Genomic DNA, 24,602 nt, shown 5'->3' with positions numbered 1-24,602 from the left:
AAGAAAAAATATGTTGTCGGACAATGGATTAAATTTCAAATGGTTGACAATAAATCAATCATGGAACAAGTCCACGAATATGAAAATTTAACTATTGATGTTCTCAATGAGGGCATGAAGATGTGTGAGATTCTTTAGGCGAATAATCTACTTGAAAAATTTTCACCATCCTGAAATGATTAAAGAAATCAATTGAAACATAAGAAAAAGAATTTAACACTCCAAGAGCTTATTAGTTACATGAGAACAGAGGAGGCAAACCGTCTTAAAGATAAGATAAAAGTTCTTTCTCTTAATTCTTCTAAAGCTAACCTTGTGGAATCTTCTGGTACTATTGCAAAAGACAGGTATGAAAGCAAACAAAAGAATGACAAAAATAAGAAACAAGTGAAGAAGAAAAATAATTTCAATAAGACAGAGAGTCAAATTAAAAAACAAAGGAGCCTTGTTTTGTCTGTAAAAAACTTGGCCACAAGGCTGTCCAGTGTTATCTAAGAAAAGGACAAAAGCCAAAATAGGGAGAACAAGATGATGTCTAATCTTATCTTAATTAGTAAGGGTGATGAAGTAATTGCTACAGTAATCATCAAAGCAAATCTGATAGCTAACAAGAATGATTGGGTGCTGGGCACAGGCGTTTCACGATATTTTTTCGCCAATAAAAAATTATTCCATGACCGTTGACACCCAATTTTGACCTCCCGTTACTCCTTTTAGACTGCTATTTTATCAAAATTATTTAATTTTAAATATTATTATTATTTATATATTATTCTTGTATCAAACAAATATTGACGTGTCACATTCATGATTTAAAAAAGGCACAAATCATCTTATTACTTTTTAGTATTATTTTTACAAATTATTAATTCAAATACGATATTTTATATATTTTATTAATATTTATTAAATTATTTTTCGTAAATATGTACACTCACAATTTACAAATGCATTGTCTTTTATTATTATTATTATTATTATTTTATATAATGTCTTTACATAATATTAATTTTACATGCGTAGTTGATTCTTAATTATTATTACATCATTATTATTATTAAAATAATAATTTTTATTTAATTTTTTTATGCCTTTTATTCTTAGCCACATTTTTATCAAATTTATGTCAATTTCAGCCTAAATTGACCACAAATTGATAATTCTCAATTTCAAATATAAGCCATTATCTGATCCATGTTGAATTTAAATCTCAACCGTTAATCTCATATGATCAATGGCTGAGATCAACTCCCCTTTTTCTTCTCTTTTAATAAAAAACCAAAACCTTAACTCCCCATTTTTGCTCCCATCAGCCGCACCTGAGCCCCCCTCTCTTTTTCTACTCGTTCCCTTTGCGTCTCTCTTAATCTACCATCGGTGGACTAATCAACACCGACGCCGCCTCTCTTCTCTCCCCCCCGACCCTCCTTTCTCTCTAAAACACTAGCCACCGACGTCGCTCGAGACAACCGCCAAGCCGCCACCTAGCTCCTCCATATCCATCGGAACCATCAGCTGCTCCGATCGGCGACCCCCTCCTTTCCCTAGTAGCAGCAAGAAAATAGCCTCTAGCCACCGCTAAAACCATTTTTGATGGAGCCTCACCGGCGAAACTAGCCCCAAAACCAACACCGCCACCCCACTTGTCACCAGCGAATCATGACGAATTCATGACGAATCCGTCCAGGTTTGTATCCTCGTTTAATTCTTGTACCCCAAATTAATATTATTATCTTTCTCTCATTCTATTTCTTTTAACAGTTTATTAATTTTGAAATTAGTGATATTCAATTTTGTTTTTTAATTTGATTCTTTTAATTTCATGTTTGTTTGTATTCTTTAGTTGACATATGTTAAAAGCCCTAAAATTTGTAGACTGTTGGACCCCAATCTGTCGCAAATTAAGTTAGGAGTTTAGTAGATTTGACTTGCTCATTCCCCACTTTCCTGAACTCTAAATTATGATAAGTGTCCTGCATGTATTTGGACTATTTTGGTATAATTTGGCCTAGTTGCTTGATATGTTGCTTGAATTTTGTGAAATTTGGACTAGTTTCTTTACTATGCGATAATCTGTTATTCCCATTTCTGGAGGAATGAGTATGTCCTTGGCTGATTTCCCCTATACATGCAATACCATTGCCTACTCTCATAACTTTGATTTCGGAAATTTGATTTGGTTGATTGATCTTTTGGTATATTGTGATGTCTCCCTTTAAGCATGTCGATTTGATTTCAATTAGAGTTGATTTCAATTAGAGGGTTGCTCCTAATTATAGTATATTTTTAAATAGAGATTCGAGATTATGGTAATTATACTGATTTGGAATTATGTGTATCTTTATATTCCATGGTCTCCTTATTTATCCTCTCACCCTTTTTGATTTGAAAAGATTTTATACTTATCTATTTATGGTAAACATTAATCCATCCTCAATCTGATTGATTTAATTTGCCATATCTTATTGTGTGATTGAAAATTTCCTTCCTTTCTTTAATGTCATGATTGACTTTGTGATAGCGAATATATTTTTTTTTACCTTAATTGTCATAGCATGATTGATTTTGTGCCTTGATTATCATAGTCGTTTTCTACTATATAAATAATCTTTTTCAGTTCTTAAAGAGTACTTCGAATCCTCTCGATTCTCTCATATACAAAATACTGGAATTTTATATTTTTTATTCTCTCAAGAACAGACAACTTAGAAGTTACAATATACGACATACACTCTCTCTTACTAAAAGCTTAAAGAAAAGAAGAGGTAATTTTACTTTATTATTTTTGGCACTTATTTTTGGAGCATTAATCTTGACCTTTCGATGGCAATCCATTCTCGGATCTCTGGCTGTTTGATTTTCTTATTGTTATTATCATTTGTTATCATCAACCGGTTAGTCCCCTGTCGACGTAATTTTCTTTTATACCTTATATGATGATGCTAGTAAACATGTTTATAGGAATCCTTCAGTGTTTGCTTGCTACGCCTGTGTTATGTTATGTTCTCGCTTGTATTGCTATTATATATTGTCTCACAGATATAAATAGACAGTCTCGGGGATTTGAAGAATCGCCGAAAAGTTCGTGGGGGAGGGCAACACCTTTTCTTTCTTTGTTCATTTATTTATTTTTGATTCATGGTGTTGTAATAATTTTGTATAAACATTATTATTATTGTAACAATAAATTTGGGAGAATGCTCGGGGGGCGGGGACTTACGTGCTTTATGAATAGTTTAGTAGACACAACTTAGGTTTTTACGTGTGTAGCATACATGCTACGTGGATTATTTAGGCACACAAAATTAGGATTTACTAACACATGAATCATTTAGACATTTTTATTAATTGATTCGCTTAGAAATCTTGCTTTAAGATTTTTTAATTAACACCCGACATATTAAATTGAGTTTATGCATGCTAATGCCTCTTTTGACATGTCCACTTTGAATTTAAGCATGATAATATTTTCAGTACATTGGCCTACTACATTAAATTTCTGCATTTTAAACACTATGACTTATTAACACGTCATTGCATGTTTCGGCGTGTTAACACAATTGAGGCATATCAAAACAAGCTTAAGCATGTTAATATTGTGAGCATGTCAATAATTAATTTTTGCACATTAATACACTTTTAGCATGTTTAGACACTCGAATTAAGCATGTCATTGCGTGTTTTCAACATGTAAATAATATTTAAGCATGATAATATGTTATACATGTTAACAATTAATTGTATGCATGTTAATGAATTCTTCAACATGTTAAAAACTGCCAAAAATTGAAATTAATTATGTTGTCGCATGTTTTGGCATGTAAACACAAATTTAAGCATGCTAATATTTTTTAGATCATGTTAACATTAGACTTTTGCACGTTAATACATTTTAGCATGCCAAAATAGTATAGTTCATGCATGTTAAAACAATTAGTTTTCAGCATGTTAAAATATTAGATTAGACATTTTCAGGATGTTATTGCATTTTCTAGCATATTAATATGAAAATTTTGCACCATTAACATAATTTTCTGCTTGTTAAGGATTAGGTGTTACGCATTTTTCAGCATGTTATTGCATTTTTAGCATGTCGACATGAAATTCCTGCGCTCTAACCCAATTACAAGCATGTTAAAAATGTAGGTTTTTGAACATTTTTAACATGTTAAATACTAGATTAAGTACACCATTATGTGCCTTAGCATGTTAATGTATTTTCAATATTGTGTTAATTTCTTACACTCTCATTAGTTTATAACACTTGTACAATGAAAGTCGTGAGCACAACTTCTTGACATATTTACCGCACTTTGACATCCTCTTTTAATAACTTGACAACACATTGTTTAGACATGAATCACAGTTATTTTTTGTCATTCTAGACAGTTATTGTGAACACTTAGATATCATGCCTATAGGTTAGTGACATCAAAATAAATAATTGTATGTCTTTGCATGTTAATCACATTAATCAACTTCAATTAATCAAGCGGCTAACTTGGGACAATTGTGTGCTACGTGACGTTCTACTTGTTACGCGTTTTGAGTCCTAGGCAACATAGCTTTATTTTGTCTAGACCATAAATCCAAAATAGCAAAGTCCAATGCCTCTTGGACGATAAGTGGAACGATAAGTATTACTAAAAACGGTAGTTTTATCCCTGTCTTAGAATGCCTTTAGAGTTGATAGCCAGCCTAGGTGGGGCGGGACGGGTAGTCATTCGAAAGTGATGATCTCCAATAGACATTAAAGGTAAGACATATGACTTGTCTAAGAGTTCGGCCATTGGGTCGGATGATGATTAAATAAGTTGGGGTTCTGATCCGAATGAGACCAAAAACATTTCTTTGTCTGATTTGACGAATTTTTTTTATTCTTTTATTTACCTTACATGCTTATTTATTTTGGGTAATTAGTTTGTTACATAAGTAGTTCCCTTTTGTTATAAATTATGTCATTTCTTTCCCCTTACTTGTCTTATTTATATGTTTTATTGACTTTTATCACTTAGATAATCAACAATTAGAAATAATCAAATAACATGTGTTCGTTTATTAATTACTATGTCACTTAGTTAACAATTAAGTTAAAATAAGAGACTTTTATTTGATCACGTAGAATTCCCACGTAAAATACGAATTCGGCATGGAACTACCTTTGTGGACCTCGTAAGGTGCCTAACACCTTCCTTTTGAGGTAATTTGAACCCTTACCCGAATCTCTGACAAACTAAGATTAAATAACAAAATAGGTTCGTAGTAGCCTAGATCGGTGCCCTAATGTACCTTAATTCGTTAGGTGGCGACTCTTCACATTCATACCCTCAAAACTATTCCAAAAAGAGTAGTCACATTGAATCCCACTTTTCGCGAGAAAAATGAGGCGCGACAGAATGATGACTCTGTTAGGGACCTTAGGTTCTAACTATTACAAATTTGTGCTTTGCGTGGGATTTTCTCTATTTGTTTTTATAATGTTTGACATCCTGATATATTTTATATATGTTCTTCTTTTATCATTTACTTACATTACGATTTATTAGTCCTTTCTTCTTTCCCTTTTTATGTGTTTTTATGTGTCTCCATGTCTGTCCTTTTTTTTTTTGTGTATGTGTTATCATGTTCATCTATATGTATACTGTTTAGCACGTTGTATTTTGCTATGTGTTACTGCTTTTTACTACTGGCATTCCACTCATACTTTTCTCCACTTGGAACCTCCTTTATTTTTTTTACAAATGGTTGTGTGGGGACACGAACATTCTTTCCTAAAACACCCTTCGAGAAATATCTTGTGGATAGATCGATCAGCGGTGCATCGACACAAGCTCTCTCACTCTCGAGTTGTCCACTTGAGGGAACCATGTCACAAACCCACTCTTTTTCTTTAGATCTTGTCTACATATTTCTTTTATTGAGAAATATGCGTCCCATTCAACGTAGGATGCCTTGACACCATTGACGCGTTGAATGTTAGTCTCATTCAAAGTCCAAAGAGGTTCACAACCTCAAAGAGACTCACAATTACTTGCTATGCGTTGCATTTCTATGTCTGTATTGACATCTTGTTGTTTCCGTTCTTGCCTTAGTCTCCCCTTACATTTAATGTTCCTCAATTTAGATCTCGTTACTCCTAAAATTCTTGTTATGTTAGGTCCTTACAATACACTCTTAGGGCTTATTCAATACTTACCTTCAATTCATCCTCCTGACTCATCCATTAGTATACTAATCATTTCTAGGCTCAACTCTCGCTTTGATAAAGAGCGTCAGTTTCATTCACAATCTCTTAGTGCAACTTATCATTTTAGGATATCCTTTTCCTAATGCTTCCAGTACTTACATACTATTGTCCCACATAATTCTTTTGATATTGTCATACTTATGTCATACTCTAGATTTCACAACCTCTAAGTTATATAGAGCCCTCATAACGTCTATTCACTCCGAATGAGCATAACTCATTATTTTCAAATAAGTAGAATATTTATTCTAGACTCCCGCACGTGCTCTTTGTTCCTAATTATAAATCCTTTCTTCGAAGGTTGACTTAAGTTGAACATCATAAATGGCCAGTCAAGTGATGCTTATCAATCTTGCCAATAGCGAATCTGAGCACGAGAGTTTGGGGTTGCATCAAAATAGAGCTATTTCGAGCATTAGAAGGTTAGGAAGAAGAATAGAGCTAATTAGGGGAATAATGACTGATATTCAAGGCTCGGTTGAGATGCCACCAGGTTTTCCAGAGTCGCTACTTGAAGCAGACTTCAACCCTCCCATCCACACCATGGAGTCCCCTATACTGACAACTTTACCTGTGCCTGTTTGTGATACACATATGCCCCCAAGTCAGTTTTCAATTGCATTTCTGAAAGCACTTATTGAGTTGATAAATACGAGTGAGGATAAGGATATGGAAGGACAGGTTCCTAACTATGAGGTAGGATTGTCTCAACAACCCAAAATGAATAAGTCATCCAAATCAAGAGAAGAAGACAAGAGAATTAAGGGTTGGAACTTTCCATTATATGATGGGTTGGGAAACCCTCATTCCCATTTGAAAGAGTACCTCGACAAGCTATCAGTTATAGGAAAAAGTGATAGCCTGAAGACGAAACTCTTTGTTAGTTCACTTAAGGGTCCAACATTGATGTGGTACACCGAAAATGATACTAGCAAATGGGTTTCTTGGGATTATTTAGCAACTAACTTTGTTAGGTGGTTCAACAATAAGCTAAAAAGGAAGTTCACAGTTGAGGTAAATTTGGTTAAGCCATAATCCAAGAACAAGGGAAAGACAATCACCAACAAGACATTTAAACCTTCGATGCCTGAAGTAAGCGCACCTCAACCTCAATTGATATGGTACCCACCTCCAGAAATCATTCCAACCTCTAATTATGTCCAAGCCTATCATCCACATTCCTTTATAAAACCTCTTTCACAGACTGTTTGGTACCCACTTCCATTTGCTGCTCCAACATCAAATGATATTTCAGTTTCTTACCCAAGTCCACCAACAAATCAACGATCCACCCGATCCTTCAGATCTCGATATAAGCTTCAGAAAAATCCACCAAGACAGTACACCCCTTGGTTGAGCCTATAGCTCAACTTTATGAGAGATTTAGGATGGCTGGCTATATCACTCCAATTCTCACAATAATCATGAACACACGTGCAACGTGGCTGATCATTCTAAAACTTGTGCTTATCATTCAAGGATGAAAGGACACACTACAGAAGAGTGTCGAACTTTTAAAGACAAAATTCAAGCACTGATTGATGCCAAAGTGATAAGTGTGATGAAGCTGAATCGTGATGATTGATTTACTAGGCTTGACTTCCAATGGTTCGACATTGGTGTAGAGGATATCATGTTGATTCTCCGCTCCAGACTCTCAAACATTTGAAATTTATTCAAGTTTACAGTTGGCAGTTTTCTTTTATGTTTTTCTTGCCTATGTAATGTGAACTACGGTCGACCTGATTCCCCTATATGAGGGATATGCAGGCGCTCATTTAATGAGTTCGGTCTCATCATAATAAAATTTTCTATGTTGTCCTTTTCTATATGGAGTTGGATGAATCAACAATGTGATGTTTTGAATCAAAAAATCTGATGTTCAACAAAAGTCAACCTTACTCATTTCCTATCTTTCTTATCTTATTTACATTCATAATTGCAAATTCAACATTTATGTTCTATCACTATCATGTTTCGTGCATTAGGAGCTCAAATCTTTACGCCTAGATCACTTATTAAATCTTAGTCTTCATCCTAGAATGCCTTTGATTCATTTTATTATGTTTTGAACTGATGCATTATGTGGTAATTTTTATTTGTGTTACTTTATTTTAAGGTTGTCTAGCATTTGAAAATTGAACTCAAGTGACAATCTACAATATGACAAATATGCTCAATATTCGAAAAGTTTTCAGTCCTCCTTCTCATCGCCCAAGGCAAAACACTCTGACTCCTTATTCTCGCCTTACCCACACCCCTTCTCAGTAATTTTCTTTTGTACGTAAGACTTTTGGAAGTGAAAGGGTCAATTTAGATGAACGTTGACAAAGGCTTTGTGATTTAGAGAGGAGGATGAAGGAGGAACTGCTTTCTAGCAGTATCTATGACTTGAGTTATGAGAAATTATGTATACATTCGAGGGTTGAATTAACTCCAGGGTACAAAGTTCCAAAGTTCAATGTATTTGATGGGCATAAGGTCTAATCACACACCTGAAGGACTATTGCAGCAGACTAATTGGCGTAGGACACAATGGGGCTCTCCTAATGAGATTGTTTATTCAGAGTTTGTTAGGAATGACACTCACATGGTTCGCCCAACAAGACTTCAACAAATGGCATAATTGGGAAGAATTGGCTTAAGATTTCATGAGGCAATACAAGTTTAACATCACTACTAGTCCAACAATGCAGGAGTTATTCGAGATGAAGAGAACGATCCATGAATCTTTTGAGGAATATGCAATTCGATAGAGGTTAGAGGCTTCCGAAATACGTTCTTCTGTACCTGAGGAGGAATTGATCCAAATTTTTCTCAAGACACTAGATGGAATATACTTTCAGAAAATGTTTTTCCTGGTCATTCACAGCTTTGAGAGTCTAATTTCAATTGGAAAGAATTTAGAATATGAAACAAAGAATCCATCTAAGGGGGAGAAAGAGGATGCATCACCCTCCATACCTCCAATGCAAGTTTATCAAAATAATGAAGAGACCCATATTGTTTTTGGTTCTCAAAAACCTCAAAAATTTCACAAGTAAACAATATATTCATTTCTGCACCCATATTTCAACATTTTAATGCATTTTTCAGCATATTAATATGAAATTTCTGCACCATTAATATAATTTTCTACATGTTAAAGATTAGGTGTTAGGCATTTTTTAGCATGTTATTGCATTTTTAGCATGTAAACATGAAATTCCTGCGCACTAACCCAATTGCCAGCATGTTAAAAATGTAGGTTTTTGAGCATTTTCAACATGTTAAACCCTAGATTAAGTACATCATTATGTGCCTTAGCATGTTAATGTATTTTCAATATTGTGTTAATTTCTTACACTCTCATTAGTTTATAACACTTGCACAATGAAAGTCGTGAACACAACTCCTTGACATATTTACCGCACTTTTACATCCTCTTTTAACAAGTTGACAACACATTGTTTAGATATGAATCACAGTTATCTTTTGTCATATTAGACAGTTATTGAACACTTAGATATCATGCCTATAGGTTAATGACATCAAAATAAATAATTGTCTGTCTTTGCATGTTAATCACATTAATCAACTTTAATTAACCAAGAGGCTAATTTAGGACAATTGTGCGCTATGTGACGTCCTACTTGTTATGCGTTTTGATTCCTAGGCAACATAGCTTTATTTTTGTCTAGACCACAAAGCCAAAATAGAAAAGGATGCCTCTTGGACGATAGGTATGACGATAAGTATTACTAAAGATGGTAATTTTATCCTGGTCTTAGAATGCCTTTAGACTTGATAGCCAGCCTAGGTGGGGTGGGACGGGTAGTCATTCGAAAGTGATGATCTCCAACAAACATTAAAGATAAGACATATGACTTGTCTAAGAGTTCGGCCAGTGGGTCGGATGATGATTAAACAAGTTGGGGTTCTGATTCGAACGAGTCCAAAAATATTTTTTTGTTTGATTTGATGAATTTTTTTTATTCTTTTATTTACCTTACACACTTATTTATTTGGGGTAATTAGTTTGTTACATAAGCAGCCCCCTTGTGTTATAAATTATGTCATTTCTTTCCCCTCATTTGTCTTATTTACATGTTTTATTGACTTTTGTCACTTAGATAATCAACAATTAGAAATAATCAAATAACATGTGTTCTTTTATCAATTACTGTTTCACTTAGTTAACAATTAAGTTAAAATAAGAGACTTTTATTTGAACACATAGCATCCCCACGTAAAATACAAATTCGGTCAGGAACCATCTTTGTGGACCTCGAAAGGTACCTAACGCTTTTCTTTTGAGGTAATTTGAACCCTTACCCGAATATCTGGCAATCTGAGACTAAATAACAAAATAGGTTTGTAGTAGCCTAGACCGGTGTCCTAACTCACCTTAATTCGTTAGGTGGCGACTCTTCACATTCATACCCTCAAAACTATTCCAAAAAAAGTAGTCACATTGAATCCCGCTTTTTGCGAGTGAAAAATTAGGCGCGATAATAACTTTGAGGAATCCATCAATGGTGAGTGTGTCTACATGGGTAACTCCACTACTGCTAGAGTTTTGGGTAAAGGAAATTTTTTACTTAAATTAACTTCTGAAAAAATATTACCCTTGAACAATGTTCTGTATGTTTCCTCGCTCCGTAGAAACTTAGTTTCTGGAGCACTTCTCAACAAAGTAGGCCTTAAACTTGTTTTTGTAGCTGATAAAATAATTATCTCCCGCGGAGGAAACTTTGTTGGGAAGAGATACCTTAGTGGGGACTTACTTGTACTGAACATTGATCAAGAGATTGTCAATAATGCAAATGTTTCTAATTCTGCTTATATTGTTGAGTTTATTAATTTGTGATAGACTAGGTCATGTTAATATTTATTCTATTAAAAGACTTAGAAAAATGGGATTAATTCCCATAGTAAATATTGATGATTTTTCTAAATGTCCTCTATGTGAAGAAGCAAAGCATGCCAAGAAACCTTTTAACTATGTTACTAGTAGAAAGACTGAATTGCTTGAACTAGTACATTCAAACTTAGCAGATTTTAAGAATACTATTAGTAAAGGTGGAAAAAAATATTACATTACTTTTGTTGATGATTTTTTTAGGTACACTAAGGTATACCTCCTTAAGTTTAAAGATGAGGCTGAAAGCATGTTTTTAAAATTTAAAATAGAAGTAGAAAATCAATTAAATAGGAAAATCAAGAGATTTAGATCTTATAGGGGCGGTGAATATAGTACTAAAACTCTAGAAGATTTTTGTGAAATAAATGGTATTATTCATGAGTTTACTGCTCCCTATACTCCCCAATAAAATGGTGTAGCCGAACGAAAGAATAGAACACTTAAGAAAATGATGAATTCTATGCTTTTAAGCTTGGGTCTACCTGACTACATATAAAGGAAGCTGTCTTATCTGCATGTTATATTCTTAATAGAGTCTCTCATAAAAAGTTAGACAGGACCTCTTATGAATTGTGGAAAGGATTTACTCCTAACTTGAAATTTTTGAAAGTGTGGGGGTGTTTGGATAAGGTTGGTCTACCTGATTTTTAAACAAGTAAATGTAGGTTCTAATACCTTTGACACTATCTTTATTGGTTATGCTCAAAATAGTATTGCATATATATTTATGTCATTAAATAATTATTCTATTTGTGAATCTAAATCTGGAGAATTTCTTGAGCATGTTTTTCTTTTGAAAAATGATGTGCCTGTTGATGTGCAAAATACTACTTCTATATCTATGTATGTTAACTCTCAAGTATTGCCTGCATCTGATGTTATTGCTAATGAACATGAAAATAAACTTAGAAGGAGTAAAAGACGTGGAACTGAGACTAATTTTGGTCCTGATTTTATCACCACTTTTTTAACTGAGGATTTTGATATCGATACTTTAAATGATAAATTAATATCTATACACTTAATAGAAGAAGAACCTAAGACATATGGTGAATCAATGAGTTCAATAGATATGATATTTTGGAAATAGTCTATTAAAAGTGAATTAGACTCTATAGTCTCTAATCACACATGTGACTTGTATGATTTTCCTAAAAGTTGTAAACCCATAAATAGTAAGTGGATATTTAAGACGAAATTGAGGCGTGATGGTACAATTGATAAATATAAGGCTAGACTTATGATTAGGGGTTTTAACCAAAAGAAAGGTGTTGATTATTTTGATGCTTATTCTCCTGAGTTTAAAATAGGGACCATTAGGACTCTTATTACTTTAGCTGTTATTCATAGTTTAGTTGTACACCAAATGGATGTCAGAACTGCATTTTTGAATGGTGATTTAGAGAAAGAAATCTATATGACTCCACCTGAGGGGTTTGTGGTCTTAGGACAAGAGGATAAAGTATGCAAATTGAGAAATTCCTTATATGGAATTAAGCAGACACCTAAGCAGTGGTATGAAAAATTTAATTTCATATTAATGAATAATAGTTTTGTTGTTAATTCATCTGATACCTGTGTTTATTCTAAAATAATATGATCAGATTGAGTGATTATATGTTTATATGTGGATGACATGTTGTAAATGAGACTAAGAAATTTGTATTTTCTAAATTTAAAATGAAATACCTTAGAGAAGCTGATGTGATTTTAGGGATAAAAATCAAAAGAATTGTTAATGGTTTCTCTTTATGTCAGTCTCATTATATTGAAAAGATGTTGAAAAAGTTTGATTGTTTTGATGTAATTTTAGTGAGAACTCCTTATGATCCTAACATACACTTGAAAAAATAATCGAGATTTTGGTGTTTCTCAAACTGAATATGCTAAAATAATTGAGAGTGTAATGTTTCTCATGAACTATACTCGGCCTGATATAGATTATGCTATTAGTAGATTGAGTAGATATACTCGTAATTCCAGTAGTGAACAGTGGAATGCTCTTCACCGCTTTTTAAGGTATCTGCCAGGTACTATAGATTGGTGTTTGTATTTTAATAAATTTCCTGCTATTTTAGAAGGTTTTTGTGATGCAAACTTGGTAACTGACAATGATGAAGTTAACTCTACCAGTGGCTATGTATTTACTTTAGGTGCAAGTGCTATTTTATGGATGTCTTTAAAGCAGACTTGTATAGCACGTTCTACCATGGAATATGAATTCATTGCTCTCGAGTTAGCAGGGTAAGAAGATGAGTGGCTGAGAAATCTTTTGGCAGATGTGCCTTTATGGAGAAGACAAGTGTCACCAGTCTCTTTACATTATGACTCACAAGTGGCAATTGAAATTACTAAAATTAGAGTATACAATGGTAAAAAGAGACATATTCGCATCAGACATGGTGCAGTTAAACAATTGTTGAAACATGGTGTTATTTCCTTGGAATATGTAAGGTTTGAAAGAAATTTGGCGGATCCTATGACCAAGGCTTTGACAAGAAAAATAGTCCTTAAATCATCGAGGGGGATGGGGCTAAAGCCCATGGATTGAGATAATATGATGGATACCTATTTGTGGTCAATCGAAGCCATATAGGCCTTCAATAAACACTACATATCATATCCTTATGGCGTGAGGTAGTTTATTATAAGTTTGAGCTTATTTTTCCTCTTAATAATCCATAGCCTTAAGGTGGTCTATAAGATAGACTTGATGGATCACCTACGTGAGTGTAAAAGGTTGGTCACCTTTTTATGAAAGGCTTGGGTTATCTTTCTAGAGCACTCATGAGACCCAAGGTTTGTATGCATGACCATAAAAGCACTTTGTAGTATCACAGAGGTTGCTTAAAATCAAGTGTATGGTATTTGTTGTGAGGGTCTCAACTTATGTCCATCTAATTCAAGAGTACTTCACTTTTTGGATATTTGTTGTTGCCTCATATCACTACTTGTCAATTCAAATAGAAAGATATTGACACTTAAGTACATGTTCCTTCCTTTTTCCCCAAATTTATTCATATTCTTTATCTTTGCAATAGTGGGGGATTATGGAGTTAATGCTTCTTAAAGCATTTTGTGCAATGCAATAAATAAAGAAGTATGTTTCAAATAAAATGAACATACATATCCGTTCCAAATGAAAATAACAAAAATTTGTAACACTTGATTTAATTGCACTTTGGTTTAATGGTACTTTAATACCATTAATTCTCATCTTACAAACCACTTTTTGATATCACTATAGAATCATATATCTTTAGAGAACAAAAACACACCAAAAAGAGGAAATACAACAAATAGAAAGGAAAAGAAAAAGAGTCTTCCTCTTTTCCTCTTCTTGAATTATTTTGGGCAACCTCCAAAATTTCATCCACGAGGGTACATGTTTTAAAGTAGCTGTGGAACCTTGGGGAGCGACCGACTAGAAGGATTTGCATTAGAGTCAAATCCAAATTGCTTTCAAGGCAGTGGATTGCCACGACACAGTATTTGTGATTATTTTAATACTATTGTTAATTCCATGTATATATTAATATAATTGTAATTTTCCTAACACATTTGTAAAGTATATTTGGGATCATAAATTTTGTATTAGAATTTTAAAGTAGCTATAATGATGTATTTGTCCAAGCCCTTTTATTCTTCAAGGTTAACTATTTAAATTCCTTTGTATATATTAGGTAATAAATTCGTGAATCATCAAATATTGTAGAAAAATAAGGTTCTTAGAAATTTTTGCAGACCAAATTTGGATATTGTTTTGTCAATAATTGTTATTCAGTGTTATTCATTGGATAAAGTTACTTTCACTCTGTCGGGGGATTAAGAAAAGTGACCGTCTTTCCAATCTTCTTTGTATTAGTTGTCGATGTTTTCACAAGGTATTTTAATTCTCTTTTCGATAATAGGTGTACGCTGATACAATCTGGATTAGATCTAAGCTGTTTACTAGATGTCAAGTTCGGAAGCTCCAAAGGATCCAAAGATTGTTCATAAAGCAGGAGGTACTTGAAGAAGTTTTCTTACCATCAAGAGGGTGTCATCTAATGATGATTGCAATTTCATTGGACCAAGGATCATCGGAGGAGGCTAGAAGCCCCTCGGGAGGGACATGCGTGCAAGGCGCTTTAGATCTACTTTGGACCTGCTCTAGCATTTCAAGAGCAGTTCAAAACAGTCCCTATTACACTTGAGGTACGCCCGATCTTCTCCAAATCCGCTCAAGCAGATGATGTGGGTCTTTTCTTGCAATTGGGTCACTTTTGGGCCCCTAAATGTGTAATAATTATCCCTAAACTATAAATACTTGGGAGCCTAGCTTATTTCTTAGTTTTATTTGATTATTGATGATTTCTTCTCCTTTGAGAGAGAGAATTGGTAAAATTGTGTTGAATCTTAGTTTAGAAACATTGGTTTTAAGGGAGATCATCTCCTTCTTGGCCACCATAAGAATTAGGCGTTTGATTGAGATTGTAGTTGAGAGTATTAGAATTTAATATACTCATTTGTTCTTAATTACTTCTTTTTCTTATGTCTAATTATCTATATTTATCGATTATCTTTACTTTTTCATATCATTATTTAGTTTTCATAGTTTGATTCCTACCATTTGGTATCATAGTCGAGCTTAGGATCTTTTCCACGATTCTAGTCTTGGGTTTGTTATATAGAAAATCAAAAAAGAAAAAAGAAAAGAAAAAGAGTGCCAAAGTGTTTTTAGGGTTTTTCAAGTTTGAGTTTTTGATTATTGAGTCTTCTTGTATTTCTAGTGTTAGATTTGTGTTCTCTAACACTATAAGAGTCTATAAATCAAAATTGAATCAAATTGAAGTTATATTGAGGATTCTACTATTGTTGGAAGCTTAGGTTGAAGTGTTTGAAGTGGATTGCAAGACTGGAACATTTTGGTGAAGAATGTAAGCAAAATAATGTTTGGAATGAGTTTTGAATGTTGAAAAGTGATTAGGTTAGAAATTTCAACTTATTTTGAGCTAAGAAGAAAAAGTTGGAAAAGTTGGTGTTCTTGAAGAAATTATTATATTCAAGAAGAATTTTTAGCTAAATTGGTTGTTTGATCCTAAAAGAATGAAAAATAAAGAGCAAAAAGTGTTTGTAATAGAGCATCTCAAAAGATTCCAAGGATATTCTAAGAGAAGAGGGCATGGGGGAACCTCCAGAAGGGCAATTTGGACCATTCAAGAGGGAGGGGCAGCCAACTTGTGTGTGACCTGTGCCCAAGCTGCGTTGCAACTGCTCCAGACCTTCTAACGCAGGTCAAACCAGTAGATGGGTATCCCTCTTGCATCCAGGATACCTTGGACATGTGCCACACCTGCTAGAACAGGCTGGCCAACACAGATTAGCCCACTCAACGTAGATAACCCACCTCCAATGCATATCAAGTTTTCTAACACTGATTCAAGTCTCCAAACTTATTTAACACTTTAATTACTTCTTTGCTCAGGTTTGATTCCTTAGTTTCATTCCTTGATTCTTAAATTCATTCCTTGATTCTTAAAACTACTCAACAACTAGTAATTCACCTACTAAGTTGGCTGATTAGTTCTTAAGTTTGAATTCTTTCAATGTCCTACTTTTTTCAAGATTTTCTCTTTCTCATATCATTGTTAGTTCTTGATCCAAATCCTTACATATTTATTTTAGTCTCTTAAACAAGAATCCAATCCGATCAAGAGTAGCACTTGACACCTCGACTACTATATGGAGTATAAACCACTTTCAACATTAGTGCACCAAGTGTGAGGTAAACAGAGGTGTGAAGAATTGTGAGGTTAGTTTCTCTAACGCTAACGTGTTTGTTGTTTTTTTGTGAGTATATTTCTTCATAGGTACAATGGCTATGGAAGGATAAACTTCACAAATCATGAAAAACACTCAACAAATGTTATTTTAGCAGTCATTGAAACTCCCATTCATAAAATTGAGTCCATGGACGCTAAGATAGGAATCACTTGAACGTAAGATAGATACACTTAAAGGGAGTATTTCCAACATAGGCGGAAGAGTGGATAGCATGGAAGGTCGACTAAATTCATCCCAATCCACACCTTAACACTATTATGACTTGACTAGTGGGCATGCTCTAAATCCTTCCGTTCATATTTCCCCAAAAATCTTCACCGAATGATCAATCCACCAATATAAGAACATGATTCCATTCCTTAATCCACTACATATTCATTAAACCAAAATCCCGTTCGACCTCTCCAACCTCAATTCAACCAAACACTACAAGATGAATCCTAAAATTGAATACCTGAACCTCCACTAAACCAAATTCCCCTATTCCAAACACCCCTTAACCGAAACTAACCCATACAAATAAAAGATGAAGGGAGGGAGCAACAACAAGAGGAGTTTGAAGTATTCGATGAAAACGACATATTGGTAGGTGAAATAAGGGATAGACCAGTGGATCAAAGAGGTTATCAAGGTCGAGGAGGAAGATTTGGTCCGATATCTAATGGTTGAGAAATCTTGGGAAACCAACCCCAAGGTCATAATCAATGAAACCAACATTGTGGTAATGGAAGACGAAACTTGAAAAATTTACCCCAAGCTTATGATTAGGGAAACCAACAAGGTAATAGGGATCGAGATATGGATATCAATTCAATCAAGGTTTGTCTTTCAACTTTCAAAGGTAAGAGTGATCCCAAAGCTTATCTCACATGGGAGTCTTCTTATGAAAGGATCTTTCAAGTCAATCATAGCTCTTATGAGAATAAGAGTTGCTAAGACATAAACCACTTTAAAGGGTATACCAATACGTGGTGGAATTATTCCAAGAGGTTTGGAAATGCATTGAATGACGGACAACCACCCCCATGGGATGCATTGAAAGGATTGATGAGACAAAAATATATGCTAAAGAGGTATATACATCAGTTACTTGCCAAGTTATATAACTTGAGACAAGGAAGAAAGAGTGTCTTAGCCAATTATGATGAATTTCAATAATTGATCTTGATGCTCGAGTATCGTGAGAACGTGAACGATCACATCATACGCTTTAAGGTTGGATTGAATAAAAAAATCTCTTCATGTATGGCCATCCACAAGTTTGAAACCATAGAAGAAATCTTCCAAGCGGCCTTGAAAATTGAGAGGGATATCAAGGATAGGGTAACTTACAAACCAAAGGGGCACTCATCTACCAACACTTGGAGTAAGAATAAAGAGGTAGATAAATCTTCATCGATATGGAACAAGAACAAATACTACAAGTACAATGACAAGAACCCCGTAGAGAAGACCACTCCAAAGTACCCACCAAGGAATGAAGGTAACAAATATCCTACTCTCAATCCTAAAGGTTTTCAATGTTTTAAATGTCAAGGATGGGACCTAAAGCAAGTGAATATCCCAATCGGAGAAATATGATCCTTAGGAAGGAAAGTAGTATTACCTTAGAAAAGAGGTGGGATTGAAAGATAAGAATGATGAAAAAGTCTAAAATATAGAGGGGTCTGAAGAAGGTAAACAAGAAAAAGAAGATAAATGAAGATGCTTGGCCTCAAGATGGAGAGTTTGAGGTTTCTAACTTTGTTATGAGGCATGCAGTGATTAGTAAGGCAATATATGATCCTAGTCAAAGGGAAAATCTATTCCATGTTAAATGCCGTATGAAGGACAACGTGTTCTCTTTAATCATTGATAGTGGGAGTTGTGCTAATGTGGCAAGTGCTACCATGGTTGAACTCTTAAAGTTGCCCACTACCAAATAGGGCACACCATACAAGCTTTGTTTTGTGGAGACCTTTTGTGGATCCACTATGACCTTTTTACTAGAAACTACATGATCCATAAAAGTAACAATATTTATCTAGAACTCACACTTAGAAAACTTTGCATACAACTGCTGATCTTTCAAGGGTTGAAACACAATGCAAAGGTGATCATCATGATCCACCTCACTCTTGGAGCGCACTAAAATATCATAAATAAATATAATTATGAACAAATTTAGGAATTATAGAAATACTCGGTTCATTAGATCTCTAAATGCCGATGGGGCATTAGTCAAACCAAAAGACATCACCAAGAACTCGAAATGACTATACCAAGTTCGAAAAGCAGTCTTAGGGATATCCACCTCTCTAATCTTTAACTGATGATAGCCCGACTGAAGATTAATCTTAGAAAAGTACTTAGCTCCCTGAAGCTGATCAAATATGTCATCAATCCTAGTAAGAGGATACTTATTCTTTACTGTTACGTTATTCAATTAGTGGTAATCTATACACATCCGAAATTACCCATCTATTTTATGCACGAAGAGCATCAGATCAGCCCTCGGGGAAACACTAGGGTGGACAAACCCTTATCAAGAAGATCTTTCAACTATTCCTTAAGTTCTCTCAACTTATTCGGAGCTATTCTATAAGGAGAGATAGAGATAAGATGAATGTCCAATAGGAGATCAATACCAAAATTTGTTCCCCTATCGGGAGGAACACCTGGAAGATCATTAGAGAACACTTCGAGAAACTCATTAATCATGGGAATGGACAATAATGAAGGACTCTCCAAGTTAGAATTTGTAAACCAAATGATAAAGACACCCCTTGGAAATCAATTTTTGGGCTTTAAGATAAGAAATGACCCTTTCCTTAGGCACTAAGGTACTACCGTCCCACTCAATCAATAGTTCATTCGAGAATTGGAAACTGGCCTTTTGAGTCCTACAATCAAGAGGATCATAGCATGAGTGCAACTAATCTATTCCCCAAATCACTTCAAAATCTAACATGTCCAACTCTATCAGACCCACTAGCGTTTCCCTACTAAAGACAGATACCACATAACCCCTTAGACTCTTTAAACCACAATAGAGTCACCCACCGGGGGGAAAATATAAAAAGCATCAAGAATACACTTAGGACCAAAACCAAAATGAATAGCCACATAAGAGGTCACATAACAAAGTGTAGACTCAGAATCAAGCAGATAACATACATCATGAGAGAAGGTTTTAGCACACCAGTAACAAATTCAGGAGATGCCTCTGAATCCTGATAGGTAGCAAGAGCATACAAATGATTTTGACCAGTGCTAGAGCCGGAAGTAGCACTCTTTGGGGCAGAAGCTGAAGAAACAGCAACCAGGACCTTATTAGCTCCAATAATAACATTGCCTAAAGAATGGTTCCCCTGAATATGGATAGGCTGACCATATCTAAAACACTTATTCCTCCTCTCATCGCAAAATCATGGTACAATTGTCCATAAAATTTACAAAGAGAATAGGATAGAGCTGATTGAGCCCCACTGTCTTGAAATTAGGAACCTTGTGCCTTAAATCCACTGTTTCTCTAGAAATAGAGATAACCAAACGATTTAGGATATAGAGTACTAGCTATAGAATAGGAACCAGAATTGCCCCACTTCTTCTTAGACCATCTTTTTACTCTAACTTTTCCCCATCTCTGCTTGATTATTCTTTTCCTCGTCGACCTATTGCATATACACCAAAAGCCTCAAAATATAGATGTCACTCTTCAGCAAGGTGGCCTTGCACTCCAACATCAAGTCTTGAGACAAGCCCAAAGCAAGCTTTCTCATCGTAGCTCTTATGCTCGATACTAGATCTGGAGCATAACAGGACAACTGATGAAATTATAGGGCATACTCTTTCACCATTATCCTACCTTATTTTAGATTCACAAACTCCTCAACGTTTGCCCCCCTCAATTATTGTGGAAAGAATTAATACAGAAAGGCACCCAAAAAATTATCCTATAAAATTGACTCAGCCTCATCATCCCTAGACTGATCCCACTCTTCATACCATTAATATGCCACATCCTTTAACTGATATACAACGAACACCACACCCTCCATATTTGTAGCATTCATCTTACAAATATTTTTCTCTATCTCATTAATGAACCCCTGATGATATTCCTTAACCTTGGTACCAGTGAAAATCGGAGGGTTCAACCTTATAAACTGGCCAACTCTAGTGGCCTTAGAAGCACTCACAGCAACTACAGCAGGACCTGACTGATTTGATTAAGATGTCACTAACTGGGTCAATAATTAAATAGAATGACGGAACTAAGCATTAGTAATATCTCCTAGAGGTGACTGGGCAGGGATGAAACTAGTGTGAGAAAGATCAGTGGGGATTGGAGGAACTCCACGAGGGCAATCAAAAGTAACAACCCTAGATCAGGTCTGAACTCCATGAGTAGGACGAGTCCCCCACCCACTTTGTCTTCAGATGGGATAGAGTAGTTTTCACGAGTGTCAGATCTTCTGGGAGACAAGATCTGAAAAGTGAACAAACATGAATTAGAGGAGGTTTCAACACCATAGACTCTATATCCCAAAAGTCAATAACAAGAAAGGAAAACATTTCTAACTAAATGTCTCAAAGCCTCTCTCTTATAAGTGTGGCGCACTACACACCCATAGAAAAGACTGTACTCGACATGACTTTGTAGACACTCAATAACACTAAAACTAGTATTCAATACTAACTTTGTCACAACCTGAACTAGGGCCTGGCCGTGATGGGTATCTCAAGTCCACCGAGGATGGAAGACCACCCCCGTTGCCTAGTCAAACAACATATAACACACCTAGCAATGGTAAAAATTTAAACATATAATAAAATAGGATATAAAAGCTTATAAGAATCTAAGACAAATCAATATTCGACAATCGATGCTAATAACCAATATCAACACCAATACCAATGTGCACAGTAATATCCACAAAGCTTCTACTAATTCGAAAAACAATCCAGGTCAGGACAAGCCCCTGACTCTAACAATGATAATGCCAATGATAATGTTAATGTGAACTCTTCAATTATAGTTTATGAAAGGAAATCGATGGAATGATCAGGTCTTTTGAAGAATGAAAGCTCAACTTTTCACTCAAATAATTAGTGAACTAAATCGATCCAGCTAACACTGCACACAAAAAGTAGAAGTATCTCCGATGCCTGCATTATATAGGGATACAATGTCTAGAGACAGTTGGTGGGTTGAGCACTAGCATGTAACTTAGGGATAGAGGATAAAATAAGTCCATGGTCCACATTTCAAAATCATTCCAAAACCAATGTACATAATCATATGTGTATATATATGCATGTCATGCTGGGAAAGGGAACAAGTCTTAGTATAAATTAAAACTTTATCTTAGAATATGTAGCTCAATTATCATAAATAGGCACTCACAGGCTAAATGGGTTTAGCTCCCCCAACATAAATTAAAACTTTATCCTAGACTATATAGCTCAATTGTCATAAATAGTCACCCACAGGCTATATGGGTTTAGACCCTACTAAAATTGACCCAGTGAGTGTTAGTTGTTGAACTAGAGGTATCAAGGAATACTAATGTAATACCCCGTATTATCCTTAGTTCAATCCAACTCCTAGTGCTTGCATAAGGGGCTTAAAGCTTGAAAATTTAGCTAAGTGTTGAAGACTTAGCCTTATTTTGACCACTTAACTTCAAGTACTTTTAAGTTAACCTTCAGGGCTCCAAGATGATGGTTTTTGAGTTGATTCATGTTCAGGTGTGTAAGGAGCATGTCTCGGTATATTTCTAAATTTTTAGATGAGGGTTTGGTTGTGTTTGGATTTCAATTCCAGCAGTTGCACCGAGTATAGCGATGAACATGTCATCGTATCATGCCAAGCCCCTAAACGACATTCCAGTTGCGACTTTATTCTCCAGAGGGGCAATTAAGTTATTTACCCTCACCCCAAGTCATAAAAATAGAAGATTAAATGTCGGTTTAAGCATGATACCCTCATTCTTTATCAAATTTCTTTTGAATAAACCCTAACCTAATTCCAAGAAATTCAAAAATCCATTGCATCCTTTTCAAGACAATCGAGAATCTAAGTTTCCAAATTCAAGAACTCTAATAAAAAGCCTTCAAGGACATTTTTAAGAGTTCAAAGTCAAGTTTCTATATCAAATTAAGACTAATGAGGTATGTGGGCTTATAAACAAGGGCTTTCTTTTACCCTTATGCCCAAATTGCACGATTTTAAGATTTATTTCCTTATTTTGAAGTAGGGTTTATACCCAAGTTTACATATTCTTGAAAGCATGTCATTATTATGAAATTTAAAGCTTTAAGTTGATCATAAAGCGCTTATGTTTATGTTTTATCTTATGAGATTTCTATCATGCATGAGATTGCACTATCTTGACTTGATATTGTTGAATTATTTCAAGATTGATATTGAGCATGAAGTTTTGTTATGTATTGACTTGAGATTAAAGCATGTATTTTAAGCCCTAAGTTTAAGTATTGAGATTTCAAGACGATCATGCTCTTAAGTTTTATTTGAAAAGTTTATATCAAGAATGAGTTGAGTTTTCAAGAAGACTATGATCTTAAGTTTCTTGATGGTTTTATACCAAGATTTAAAGAAAGATGGATCTTTTGATCCTTAGCTAAGAGATAGAATCCACGATTATTTATCTTGATTTCAGTTTAAGAAAAAAAGAGCATATCTAGTTTTCATTATAAACCCTTATGCTATTTTAAGGTGGATTTCCTATAGTATGAGCGTATAAGTAAGAGAGTAGTATTTAGCACCGAGTTGTGTATGATTCCAAGGTACCATACTTCATAACTACGTGCCACCGTGGGTTTTAATACCCATAAGTGGATTCAGTATAGTGATCATTCAAGTTTAGGTTCTATTCCAATAGCAAGCATAGGACAGCTTTCCCCAGCGAGAGTTCTACCCTCCGGGGGTAAGACGCTGGACTCCATGATAGCTCACATGGTATATGTCGGTTAAAAGAACCTTCCTAAGAAAGATTAAAAGTAAAGCTTTTAGAAACTAAGTGTGTAGCTCACAAAGTTTATTTAGCATGCTTTATTATTCATAATTTATGATTTTTCAACTTTCAGTTTTATTCAAGCCCAAGGTGAGTCACTTACACTTAGAATGAATTATTTGAAAACTATGAATATATTATGCTATTATTTTACTTATGCATTCACCCCCACATACTCAGTATATTCCAGAAGTACTAATCCATATATATGTCTATGTGCTACATTTTCTCATAATGTAGGTACAAGTTGTAACGGACACATCATAATCAGACAGTTTGCAGCCTCCAGTCATCAAGTGATGAGTCCCTTTTGATTCAAGGGCTTGATTCAATCATAGTTTGAGTAACATCTTGTTTTATTTATTTAGTCCTATTGATTCGGGATAGCTGGGGTCATGTCCCGGCTACCTATAGTCAATACTAGTAGAGGCTTCATAAATAGTTAGTAGAGTTAATGTATTTGATTTTAGTTTTGTCTTGTATAACCAGAGTTTTAATCATTTTAATAGTTTTGTTTTGAAGATATTCAGCTAAAGACTTTTCTTTCACTAATTTCTTTAAGATTTATGTATCTTATTCAGTTTTTCATGAGTTATACCAGTACAAG

At 34.7% G+C, this 24,602-nt stretch overlaps 1 protein-coding gene across 7 annotated transcripts; it reads left to right on the top strand.

Annotated features, from left to right (window-relative positions):
* The first annotated feature begins 1,293 nt into the window (after positions 1–1,293).
* LOC107847707 lies at positions 1,294–24,530 on the top strand. 7 transcript variants are annotated; one of them, XR_007046930.1, is made up of 3 exons: positions 1,294–2,894; positions 15,062–15,347; positions 24,236–24,530. XR_007046930.1 is itself a non-coding variant. In XM_047399123.1 (3 exons), the coding sequence occupies exons 1-3, from the start codon at positions 1,671–1,673 to the stop codon at positions 15,344–15,346; spliced, it is 366 nt and encodes a 121-aa protein (XP_047255079.1). In that variant the 5' UTR covers positions 1,294–1,670; the 3' UTR covers positions 15,347–15,684. The 7 variants fall into 7 exon arrangements, 2 of the variants coding, with proteins under 2 accessions (XP_047255079.1, XP_047255078.1); XM_047399123.1 differs by lacking the exon at positions 24,236–24,530 and having other exon boundaries at positions 1,294–1,687; positions 2,831–2,894; positions 15,062–15,684; XR_007046932.1 differs by lacking the exon at positions 15,062–15,347 and having other exon boundaries at positions 24,236–24,469.
* The last annotated feature ends 72 nt before the right edge of the window (positions 24,531–24,602 follow it).

This window comes from Capsicum annuum, chromosome 11, assembly GCF_002878395.1.
Source record: "Capsicum annuum cultivar UCD-10X-F1 chromosome 11, UCD10Xv1.1, whole genome shotgun sequence".
Classification (NCBI taxonomy): domain Eukaryota; kingdom Viridiplantae; phylum Streptophyta; class Magnoliopsida; order Solanales; family Solanaceae; genus Capsicum; species Capsicum annuum.
The sequence above is the reverse complement of the archived record's forward strand: the minus strand, read 5'-3'. Positions and strand labels throughout refer to the sequence as shown.